The sequence below is a fragment of the Podarcis vaucheri genome (genome assembly GCF_965113315.1).
Source record: "Podarcis vaucheri genome assembly, chromosome: 3".
Lineage (NCBI taxonomy): Eukaryota > Metazoa > Chordata > Lepidosauria > Squamata > Lacertidae > Podarcis > Podarcis vaucheri.
In genome coordinates, this window is record NC_138761.1 from 37,430,086 (window position 1) to 37,442,399 (window position 12,314).

The 12,314-nt window shown below is 39.3% G+C and overlaps 1 protein-coding gene and 1 long non-coding RNA gene across 6 annotated transcripts in view; both read left to right on the forward strand.

Annotated features, from left to right (window-relative positions):
* The window catches only part of LRFN2 (leucine rich repeat and fibronectin type III domain containing 2), a 274,266-nt gene that overhangs the window by 209,332 nt on the left and 52,620 nt on the right, over positions 1-12,314 (forward strand). For all 5 annotated transcript variants that reach the window (XM_082214823.1, XM_082214820.1, XM_082214824.1 and 2 more), the window contains one exon: positions 2,833-4,225. In XM_082214823.1, coding sequence (XP_082070949.1) covers positions 2,853-4,225 — 1,373 coding nt within the window. In that variant the 5' untranslated portion in view covers positions 2,833-2,852. The remainder of the gene's footprint in view (positions 1-2,832; positions 4,226-12,314) is intronic.
* Positions 1-12,314, forward strand: part of LOC309527916 — a 241,439-nt gene that overhangs the window by 170,195 nt on the left and 58,930 nt on the right. The window lies entirely within an intron of this gene.

Consider the following 12,314-nt stretch of genomic DNA (forward strand, 5'->3'; position numbering starts at 1 on the left):
CTGCCATTTCATGATACTGATGTTCAGCTGCCTGAGAAAACCACCTCACTCTGCCTTGTGATTGTGCTGACCCTGTGATGGACTAAAGGATGCAGGGACAAATTATAGAGAATAACCTTCATTTTGAGGCCCTACTTTTGAGGATTTATCCTAGGAAGAGAAAGCTGGACAAGATGGATCTTGACACGATCCAACAAGGCAATTGTGTATTTTTTTAGGGTGAGGCAAATTGTAGCTTTGAACCACCAAAGTGTTTATCTGATAATGGACTTGTAACCAGTGAGCTGACTTGTAATTTATTTGCAAAACTCAATGAATGGAGAAAGCATTTTTTAAAAAAAAAAAATGCGTCTTGGAGACATCGCTCAAATGAGATGCCACCTCTCAAGACTTGTATCTTTATGAGGGGAATTTGAATACAAAACAAGAGTCTTTATGCCTCTTACTCACATTAATTCATGCAGAACCATGTTATAAGAGGACTAAAGAGGCAGTTTTTCACTCAGTACCGAGACAGGAGCCTACCTTGATTTACAGACTTGCTGCGAAAATGCCACTTTCATAGCCTGATAGATGCCTATTAAATGCAAATTGGGAAAGCGGTGAGATATCACCGTCATCCCATCTGCATTCTGTGGAAAGTTTGATGGTAGGAGTAGAAGAGAAGTCCAGAATATATATCTTCTGTGGCTGGAAACTCTGTGGATCAGAGCATGTGGGGCAGATGAACATGTCCGGTTTTGCTGCTACAGGTGTAGAAAAGACTACATAGTGCCAAAATATAGCCAAGAAGGACAACTTCCCTTTGTTTGGACTTCCTTCCTCAGCGACCTTTTTCAGTGTTGACATCAACACCTACAACAACTTGGAGGACATACGTGGCAAATGCCTTTCTTGGAAGATGCTGGGAAGTATTTTGCCCAAGCAATCAATTTCTAATTCTGTGGGAGGCTTGTTGCAACTGCTGAAAATTGCCTGTAGTGTGTTTCCATTTATGGAATAGGTGTCTGCAGTCAGAAATATGGTTTCTGGGGTATTTCCAGCATATGAAAACTGCTGATCCTCCTCTTGATGAACACTACTCTCTCTTTCACTCTCTCGCACACATAACTTCACACTTCCCCATTTCTTTATAGCTATTCACTAGGCTCTAAAAGTTCATAGGAACATTATGCAGCCCTCCTTTCTTGGCTGTTCCTATGCATTCCCTACAACTGTATTCCATCTCTTCTCCGTTTTCTTCTTCAGTGACAACCTGCTCTCATGAGTAAAGTGAAACCCACAAGCATCTCCCCAAAGGGTAACTGGGAAAATATAATACACTTAAAGGAGTCCCCATAGTGTGCAGAAAACCCTTTCAAATGCCGTTTTGGACTAGAAGCTAGGAGAAGTAAGTTTGTAAAAGATGTTCTGCTCATTGCAAATTAGCCATCTTCATCTCTTTCTTCAAATTGTTTCTAAACTCCTTTTTTGTTTATAGTTACAGCTTATAGTTACAGCTGCTAGGATAAAACACAAAATTAAAGCTCCAGAATATAATTATCCTTAAGATTCCTTAAGATTCCAAAAGCTGGCTATCTGTTAGTAATGGATAAATACAAAGCATGGAGCTTTTCTAACTGTGCTACAGATTTGCATAAATAACATGGCTACAAATGCACTGCATCCTGGTTTAATACAGAAGGTAAAATGAAGCTAAACTTATCCTGCATTTTGCAGAAACATCCAATATTTATTTGCAAGGCTTAACCAAAGGAGCCGTTTCAATCCTTTGTCTTTCCTCTCTGTCGCAAATTAACAGTTAGGTCTGCCAACATCTCAACAATTTGTCGAGAAGGGAAAAAAAGCCCCTCTCAAGATAAAAAAAAGAAAATGGAAGATAGGATTATTACCTCTCATCTCAACAAGTTTGAAATACTGTACTATATTGCACAGCTTAGACAAGCATTTCTAATAGATCATGTGGTCAATGGAGGCTTGGCCAGTAGGTTTACTGGGGCAATAACCTATCAAATGAAAATGAAATGAAAAAGTTTTCCTCAAAATCTCAAAGCAACACACTTTCCTTGTTTTATTCTTAGAATGGACCCCCAAGACCAATCCCCTGCAATACAGGAAAGTGTGTGATACATATACTCTCATACCCCAATTAAAAATCAAGGACAGGCAGGCTAGATGTGTATATCCATTCCATTTTTCCTCCAAAGAGGAATATCAAGGTGGCATTCATGGGTCTCCCTTTCCTTGCATTATTCTCACAACAACCCTGTGAGGAGACTGAGAGACAGTGACAGGTCCAAAACAACACAGTGAGCTTCGTGGCTGACTGGTGATTGTATCCTTCCACCAGGGATGGCGTGTCCCACTTCGCCACCTGAGGCAAAACAGGGAATGTGCTGCAGCGCTGCCCCACCACCACCCTGCCCCACTGAAATCTCCCTTACCTGGCAACAGCAGCTTCTGGCAAGATATCACTGAAATCACATAAGATGTTGAGTTTTATTGTACACCACCATGATATCATTTTATGACTTAGCAGTTTATATTTATATAAGTATAAATTACTACAAATAAGTAAATAAATATTATTGTTGTCAATGTATAGAAAGGAGTAACAATGCTGAGCATTTCTAATTCACCAGGTCATCATCAGGAAAATGCCCATTGGGTTATTTTGTTAGAACCATCTACATGCATTTGGCATCTGTTAAGATCAGAGTTCAAAAACTGTTTTTTGGATGTTTTTTTGGTCAAATAAATGGGCATGAAATTGCTTTAATAGCTCCAGGTGGAAATAACTTTCTAATATATAACTGTATCTCATTCTTGCAGGCCCCATCGTGTGATTTACCATGGAAAAACTGCTCTGCGGCATCCTGGTGTTTGGAGTGGCTGTTGTGGTCAACGCTTGTCCGAAATATTGCGTCTGCCAGAACCTGTCTGAGTCACTGGGGACTCTTTGCCCTTCCAAGGGCCTCCTTTTTGTACCACCAGACATAGACAGGAGGACTGTTGAACTCCGTCTTGGGGGCAACTTCATTATCAACATCAGTAGACAGGACTTTGCCAACATGACGGGCCTTGTTGACCTTACATTATCTCGGAATACCATCAGTTATATACAGCCCTATTCTTTTGCTGACCTAGAGAGCCTACGGTCCTTGCATTTGGATAGTAACAGGCTGCCTGACATTGGGGAGGATATTTTGAGAGGCCTGATTAATCTTCAGCACTTGATTATAAACAACAACCAGCTGAGCTGCATTTCAGATGAAGCCTTTGAAGACTTCTTGTTCACCTTGGAAGATCTGGATCTTTCTTACAATAACCTCAGAAGCATCCCTTGGGAATCTATAAGGAAGATGGTAAACTTGCACCAGATTAGTTTAGACCATAATTTGATAGATTATATTACAGAGGGTACCTTTGCAGATCTTCAGAAACTGGCTAGGTTGGATCTAACCTCCAACAGACTTCAGAAGCTGCCTCCTGATCCCATATTTGCCAGATCCCAAACAGCTCCATTAACCTCAACTCCATTCTCCACACCTTTATCTCTGAGCTTTGGTGGAAACCCTTTGCATTGCAACTGTGAACTGATGTGGCTGCGGCGTCTTGACAGAGATGATGATATGGAAACTTGTGCTTCTCCCCCGGGACTAAAAGGGAGGTACTTTTGGTATGTCCGGGAAGAGGAGTTCATTTGTGAGCCTCCTTTGATCACACAGCACACTCACAAATTGTTGGTTTTAGAAGGACAAACAGCCACCTTGAAGTGCAAAGCAATTGGAGATCCATCTCCAGTTATTCACTGGGTGGCACCAGATGATCGACTTATTGGGAATTCTTCAAGGACAGCTGTTTATGACAATGGCACCTTGGAAATCCTGATCACAACATCGAAAGATTATGGGACATTCACGTGCATAGCGGCAAATGCTGCTGGAGAGTCTACTGCAACAATTGAGCTGTCAATTGTCCAGCTTCCCCATCTCAGCAATGGAACAGGCCGGGCTGCCCCACCAAAATCAAGGCTTTCTGACATCACCAGCTCCACCAAGTCAAATCGAGGGGAAACCAAGGGGCCACCTGAAAGGGCTGTGTTGGTCTCTGAGGTTACAACTACCTCAGCTTTGGTCAAATGGACAGTAAGCAAGTCAGCTCCAAGAGTTAAAATGTACCAGCTACAGTATAACTGCTCTGATGATGAGGTTCTAATTTATAGGTAAGTGTGACTGGCTGTCAGCTTTTCTTAGAAGAGAAATGATGGGGTGGCAGGTGATTTGGTTGAATAAGTTGTAATATGTGCCTCCATCTGATAGACTTGTCACAGAGGACAAGAACTGATGGATAGTGATTCTCCTTTCCTCAATCCAAGGAATTGTGGCACATATTAGGAAGGGATCGAAAGGGAACATAGCTTAGAAATCAACTTGCAGTGGCTATGCTCCTCACTGTGATTAAAGTGGCATTCTTAAAATTCCTAGTTCCATCAGCCAATGTTGATCTGTAGTTTATTAGCCCATAGCAAATGAAACAGCTTAGCCTCCTCCATTTAATGGGAAGTTCTGTCCTCTCCTCTTCCCATAAACATTCTGCCTTCTCCTTTGTGGGATGCCAAACCTGCCTCATGTCGCCCCTCGGCTTCCTATTGCCCAGTAATCTTATCAAATATGCATGCGACCGTGAATACAAATGGTGAGCTGTGACCTTGTTTGAGAAAGTATCCACAGCTTGTTACTCCAGCAATATTCCAAGAGTAATATTGTGCTCATTACAAATGAACATTTATCATGAACATTTTCAGATACAGCAGGAAAAAAATGACTGCTGCGATTGAAAACTAAGTGCAGATTAGGTTGGCCCTAAGAGCCTTTGACAGAAGATGGGCAGCTTGTTCTTTTTCATGGTCACAGAGAAGCCATCCTTTGTGTTCTCTGTTCTGCACATTTCATAACTTCTGAATTCTTTTGAAATATTGAATGGGGAAGAGAAGCGCCAACCCTTCCACCCTCAGCGAAGACTATTGATTTTTTTTTTTTTAAGGTACAAATTGCGTATCAGAGTGAGCTTCTTGTTTAGAGAGTAGGATGCTGCTGCCTTCACAGGGTCATGCTTCGGCCATATGAAGGGGATCTCAGGGTTGCAGTGACCACCTGCAAATTAGTAGGCCTAGGAAATAATGAGAAATATTTCCCATCAATCCTGCAAGGGCACAAAGCATGAAAGTCTATCAGACTGAGAATCTCAAGTGCTGGGAATGTTTGTGCTGGTGTTATCAAGATTAATGGCAATGCCAACCAGCTATTCTAGGTATGTTCCTATGGAATTTCTACATTATACTCTTGCCCTCTGCATCTGCCTGTTATGTACAGTTAAGAGGGGAATAACAGACCCACAGTATAACACTGAGAACCCTTTAAGCAGGTCTTTAGTTTGAGTAGACATATTTCTTCCTCTTACATTGCTTTCCTTTATTGTGCATTGCAGTTCTGCTCTGCTGTTTTGTTCTTTTGCTGTAGGTTGGGGTTTTTTTGTTTTTATTTGATAATTTTAATTGAAATTTGTAATTATTAGATTTTTGCAACCCACCCTGGGACCATTTTGGGAAGGGTGGGCTACAAATACAAACAATAAATAAATAAATATCCAGGTCTGTGCTGGAGACTTCCTTGAAGGCTCATGTGATGTTAATATTGTGCTAAGCATGACGTGGACCCGCAACTTTAGCTCCACCAGGAATACAGTCTGAGCTGATGACTTCCATAGATCTTGAGAAAGAAGAGGAGGAGAAGTAGAGGAGAAAGAGAGGAAGGAAGAAGCAGAAGACCAAGAGTTGCCAGGCTCTGATCCTGGGGAGGCTAGAGCAGATAAGGGGAGTGCTAAGTGCAATGAAAAATGTGGTGCTTCCCTGGAGGGTGGAGAGAATAATTTTGCACAGCAAAAGCATGACCCCTCCTTCTCTCTTAGAAAAGAGAGTGCAAAGAAGGATGTGATCCACAGTCTGTCTGCACAGCACAGTCCTCCCAAGAGAGGGGGGAACTTGTGATGCATTTCATACTGCAGATGGCCTTAGGAACTACTGTAGAGGGAAGAATTCCCAGCACAGGAGTCATAATGGCCAGATAGACTTGTAAAGAAACAATAGCTTCCTGTACTCTTTGTTAGGCACTGCCATGCTCTGCCTCAAATATAGGAAGTGTTGAGGACCATCATGGAGGAGCTAATGTACACTAATGATGGCTGAAGTACAGGGATCAGATCCACTGAAACAATACACCAACTTATCTTTCCAGTGGACCCTGAGACACAACTTCCTACCAAGAATGCAGTTACCTAGTCCAGTGGTTCCCAAATTTCTCCCCCTGGGCATTACTGACAATCTCTGAAGGTTTTTGCGAACCACTTAATTTTTTTCCCCCCTGCCTGTTTTAACAATTGTTATGCACAGTGCTAGATGCTGTGCGGTTTTTATTGTATTTTTGTTGCTTCTTTAATTTCTTACATTGTATAACACTTAGCATTTTACAGAATGCAGATTATAATAACAATGAACTACAGTATAGAAAGAGCAATAAAAATACAATTTGAAATCAGTATGGATATTTAATGCAAACATGCCATGGACTACATGAATGAAGTTTGAGGTCCTCTGCCCTAGTCCAACTTCTGTAATGGGAACCTTGCAATTCCTGGCTAGAACGTCCCCATGTGGGCTGGGATATATTGAAGAGCATTTGCAAATTGCAATCCTACTGAAGGTGAAGGACGTTGACAAATCTGGCCCATGACTTCATGATCCTGCTGGCTGGAACTATGTTAGAATGAACAAAATTCTTCTTTTGCTCCTGAAATGTGGATCTGAGAAACGCTTTGCAACTGTTGGATTTATGACAGACTTAGCCTCATTTTATTTTGCTGTATTTCTTATTAAGGGTGATAAAAGCAAGTCTGCAAATTAAGAATTACTGCAGCATCTCAGTCTGCGTAATGGTTATATTCACACTATGAAAATGTATATTGCATATTTCCCGAGATTTATATTTTTCATATATATTTTACAGCCTGGGGAGGATAATCTGTAAAATATAAAAAATGTTCCATGTCTCAAGCATATTTAAGCAATTGTGGGCTGACTGGATTACTTTAGATTAGATTTTATTATATATAAATAGCCTGCAACACTAAATATTTTTACTAGGAAGTCCCACTGAACACTGTGGAATATATTTCCAAATAAAATTGGATAGGATTGGACTGTTATTTAGATTTTATTTTTATCCTAATGGGGAGATTGAGGATTTAAGATACTGCAAATTTGCAATATATTTGTATCTGTATTGGTGCATATAAAGCTGTCTCACACTGAATAAGACCACAGGCCCATCTATCTCAGTGCCACCTACACAAGCTACAACAGCTCTCCAAGAATTATCAGACACAATTCTATCCCAGCTCTCCCTAGATATACCAGAGATTGACTATGGGACCTTCTGAATGCAAAACACGTGTTCAGTTATGTGTATTATGTTGATGCCTCTGGCACCAATTGGGTGAACTGGTGTGATGGCACAGGCTTTTCATGAACTTTCCAAATGCTAAGGAGTTCACTTGGAATGTTTTTGAACATTCCCAGTACTTAGGGCAGAATATTTGCATTCTGTGTGACATGGGGTCAGTTTGACTGGGATGGAAATTTGATGCAGGTCCTTGGTACAGCAGTGTTGAGCTGGTTGAAGACAGGTAAACAGGTAGATGCTTGTGTTGAGCGTAAGGGGGGGGTGCAGGGGTACGCATACCCCTAAACATTTTGTGAATCTAACAGGAGAAGAAACTAAAAATTGTAAAAAAATTAGTTTCTTCTCTAGCACGGTGATTGTTAAATTTCATTGTTACCACCTCTGATGGCGGCCTCATTTCCTTTCCTAGTGTAATGCATGTTCTTTGTACTTTTGGCCATTTACTGTATTTATTTTTCCTGATCTGAACTAGAAAATGGTGACTTTATTGAGTCAAAGTGAGAGTACCCCTAAACATTAGGTTTTTTAGGGGGGAAAGGCACTGGAACTAGGGATACACAAGGAACTCAGCAGCTGCAAAGTCTGATATAATCTTTTTTTTTATAATACTTTTTATTAAATTTCCTTTATACACAAGAAAGAAATGAACAGTAAGAAGGAAAAAAATAAAAGAAAAGAGAAAAGCATACACACAAAAAGAGACAGATACATTCAAAAAAGTTACATCATAAAACATAAAACATACAACATCGACTTCCTTCCCTACTGATTTCGGGTTTTGCTTTTAACAATTTCATTTTTACCGCTGGTGTTCGTTTCTAGTTTATACATCGGGAGTTTTATAACAAACCCTCTGTAGTTGGTACGTTTTTAAAATTGCTTTCAAAATAAACCATGAATTTATTCCAATCTTCTTTTAACTTTGTATTTTTTTGATTTCTGATTCTTTGTGTCATTCTTGCCAATTCAATAAAGTCGTATAGTTTTAACTGCCACTCTCTCACCGTTGGGAGGTTTATGCCTTTCCAGTTTTGAGTGATTAAAATTCTGGCCGCTGCTGTTGAGTATTGGAATAAAGTTTTGTCTTTTTCTTGAATTTCTGTCCCGACCATCCCCAATAAGAAGGCCTCTGGATTTTTGGGAAATGTATATCTAAGTATCTTTTTTAACTCTATATATATCTGATCCCAAAATCTTTTTATTTCCTCGCATGTCCACCACATATGTATAAAATTGCCTTCTTTTGTTTTACACTTCCAACATGACTTATTTACAGTTTTATACATTCTACCTAGTTTTTCTGGTGTTAAATACCATCGATATATCATCTTTTCTAGGTTTTCTCTAATTGCCGCGCTTGCCGTGAACTTTATTCCCTCATTCCAGAGTTTTGACCATTTTTCATATTCTATACTATGCCCCAAATCTCTAGCCCACTTGATCATAACTTCTTTAGTTTCCTCGTCTTTCGTTTCCCATTCCAATAGTATGTTGTACATCTTAGATAATATTTTGGATTTGCCTTCAATTATTTCAATCTGAAATCTAGACTTCTTTTCATTCATTCCAATTTTCTTATCCTCTGACCATTTTGCATTTATCTGATGGTACTGTAGCCAGCCTGACAGCCTCTCCTTTAATTCTTCATATGGTCTTAACCTCCAGTTATCTTGGGATCTTACCAGTAGGTCTTCATATGTCAATTTTCGCTGTTCCAGGTTTACTTTTTTGATTGATAAGATGTCTGTTGGGGATAGCCACCAAGGTGTTCTCTGTTCTAGCAGTTTCTTATTTTTTTCCCAAACTTCATACAAGGGGCCTCTGATAATATGACTCGAGAACCTTTTATGTACTTTTTCTTTATTTGGCCAAAGGTAGGAATGCCAGCTGAACCTGTTATCCGCCCCTTCCAGGTCTAGTAAGTCGGTGTTCTCTAGAGTTATCCAGTCTTTGACCCAACAAAGGCAGGCCGCTTCATAGTATAATTTTAAATTTGGTACTGCCAATCCTCCTCTCTCCTTTCGGTCTGTAAGTGATTTAAATCTAACCCTTGGCCTTCTTCCCTGCCATATGAATCTTGAAAGAGTTTTCTGCCACTCCTTAAATAACTTGGGTCCTCTGATAACTGGTATATTTTGAAATAGGAACAGCATCTTAGGGAGTATGTTCATTTTTATTGCTTCCATCCTGCCCAGCCACGAGAGGTTCACCCTGTTCCAAACATCCAGATCTTTTTTCACTTTGTTCCATGTTGCTGTATAATTGTCTTCAATTAAATTTATATTTTTGGGTGTAAGCCAGATTCCTAAATATTTTATTTTTTTGGTTACTTTAATTCCGAATTGGGATTCTAATCTTTCTTGCGCATCATTTCTCAGGTTCTTCGTCAGCATTTTTGTTTTAATTTTGTTCAGCTTGAAGCCCGAAAGTTTACCGTATTCCTCCATTATCTCCAATGCTTTACCCATGCTTTCTTGTGGCTCTTCTAGGGATAACATCAGATCGTCCGCGTACGCTTTTAACTTATACTCTTTAAATCCTAATTTAATCCCTTTTATCTCTGACTTTAGCCTTATTTTGTTTGCCAGAACTTCTAAAACTAAAATAAACAGAAGTGGAGAAAGGGGGCAACCCTGCCTTGTTCCTTTTTCTATTTTGAATCTCTTCGTGATATTATTATTTATTACCAGTTTGGCGTGTTGGTTTGAATATATTGCCTGTATTCCTTTCAAAAATTCCCCCTCGATCCCTGCCTTTTCTATAGATTTTAGTAGAAACCGCCAAGAGACGTTGTCGAACGCCTTTTCTGCGTCTATAAAAATCAAAGACGCCGGTATGTTGTTGTTGATCTCCAAATATTCAATTATGTTTATAACATGCCTCACATTATCTTTCAGGTATCTATTTGGGAGGAAACCCGCTTGATCTTTGTGAATTAAATTTGTCAGACATTTTTTCAATCTATTCGCCATAATATCAGCATATATTTTGTAGTCATTATTTAATAACGATATTGGCCTGTAATTCTTCATGTTCTGTTTGTCTGTATCTGGTTTAGGAATGAGTGTTATATAGGCTTCCCTCCACGACTTGGGTATTTTCCCTCCTTTCAGAATGTTGTTCATGGTTTCAGACAATACCTGTTTCAGTTGGTCTCCCAAGACTTTGTAATATTTGGCTGATAGGCCATCTGGGCCTGGCACCTTTCCTGATTTCATTTTTTTTATCGCAGTTTCAATTTCTTCTATATTTATCGGTCTGTTTAATTGGGTTCTTTCTTTCTCTGTGACAGTCTTCCCTGTACAGCCCTCTAAATATTTTTCTATTTGTGCTGGGTCCTCTTCTCCTTTTTTGTATAACTCCTCATAGAATTTAAGAAAGTTTTTTTGTATTTTTTTTTGGATCTACTATTAATTCTTTTTCTACCATTATTTTATTTGTAACATTCTGTTTCTGTCTTTTCCTCAATTGCCAGGCTAGGAATTTCCCCGTTTTATTCGCGGATTCAAAATATCTCTGCCTCATTGATTTGATTTTCCACTCTATTTCTTGACTCGTTAACATTGAATATTGTCTTTGTAGTATTTTTATTGTTTGTATACTTTGTTTGTCTTTTGGGTGTTCTGTTAATTTTTTCTCGTGTTCCTTTAACTGTTTGAGTATTTCGTCTGTTTTTTGCTGCCTTAATTTTTTCTTGTAGTTATTCTGCTGGATGAAAAACCCTCTTAAAACCGCCTTACTGGCGTCCCAAACTGTTTCTATATTTGTCCCCATATTGAGATTCATCTCTAAATACTCTTTTAACGTGGCCTTGGCTTTTTCGATAACCTCCTCATTATCTAGTAGGTATTCATTTAATCTCCATCTGAAGCCTCCTTGTGATTCTCCTTTGAGTTCCAAGGTTATTGCATTATGGTCAGAGAAAGTTCTCGGTTGGATTTCGCACTTGACGGTTCTTAGAGTAATTTCTCTTGAGGTCCAAATTTGGTCTATTCTTCCCCAGCTTTTATGCACTTCTGAGAAAAAAGTAAACTGTTTTTCTGTTGGGTGTTTGTGTCTCCATATATCCGTCAAGTCCAAATTCTCTTCCAGATCCAGGAATGATTTCGGTAACTTTCCTTGTTTTCGTTTTCTCTTCTCTGTTTGTCTATCCATTTCTAATGTCGGCACTGCATTGAAGTCTCCCAATAGTATCATCTTATTATTTCCTAGTTCTAGTAGTACTTGTTCCAATTTTTTATAAAACTCTGACCTGTTTGAGTTTGGGGCATAGATGTTTATCACATTAATCTTCTCTCCCTGAAAGCTTATTTGAACCCCCAGTATCCTTCCTTCTTCATCCTTGTAAGTCAGTTTGGGTTCCCATTTTTCGTCAACATATGTTACCACTCCCCTTTTTTTTTCTCTCCCGGAGTTTATAAATTCTGTACCCAATTTCTTATTTACTAATACATGTTTGTGTTTTTTGGCTACATGCGTCTCTTGTATACAAATTACATCCAATTTTTTCTTCTTCAGCACATTTGTAATTTTATTCCTTTTTACTTTTTCATTCACTCCGTTTACATTCCATGTTAAAATTTTAAGATTCGTTGTCACTTTTATCTATCGAAAAGACAATAATTTGTCAGATTAGGTTTGGAGTTTTAGCTGATTTAAATTCGAGTGTTTTAGTTCTCTCCTTCCTCCTGTTCCTCACCTAACTCTTCCTCCTTCGTCTCTTCCTCCTCCTCTTCCTCCCCCCCTCCCCCGATCCTCCCTCCTCTTCCAACCTCCCTCCCAATCCCATTCCCC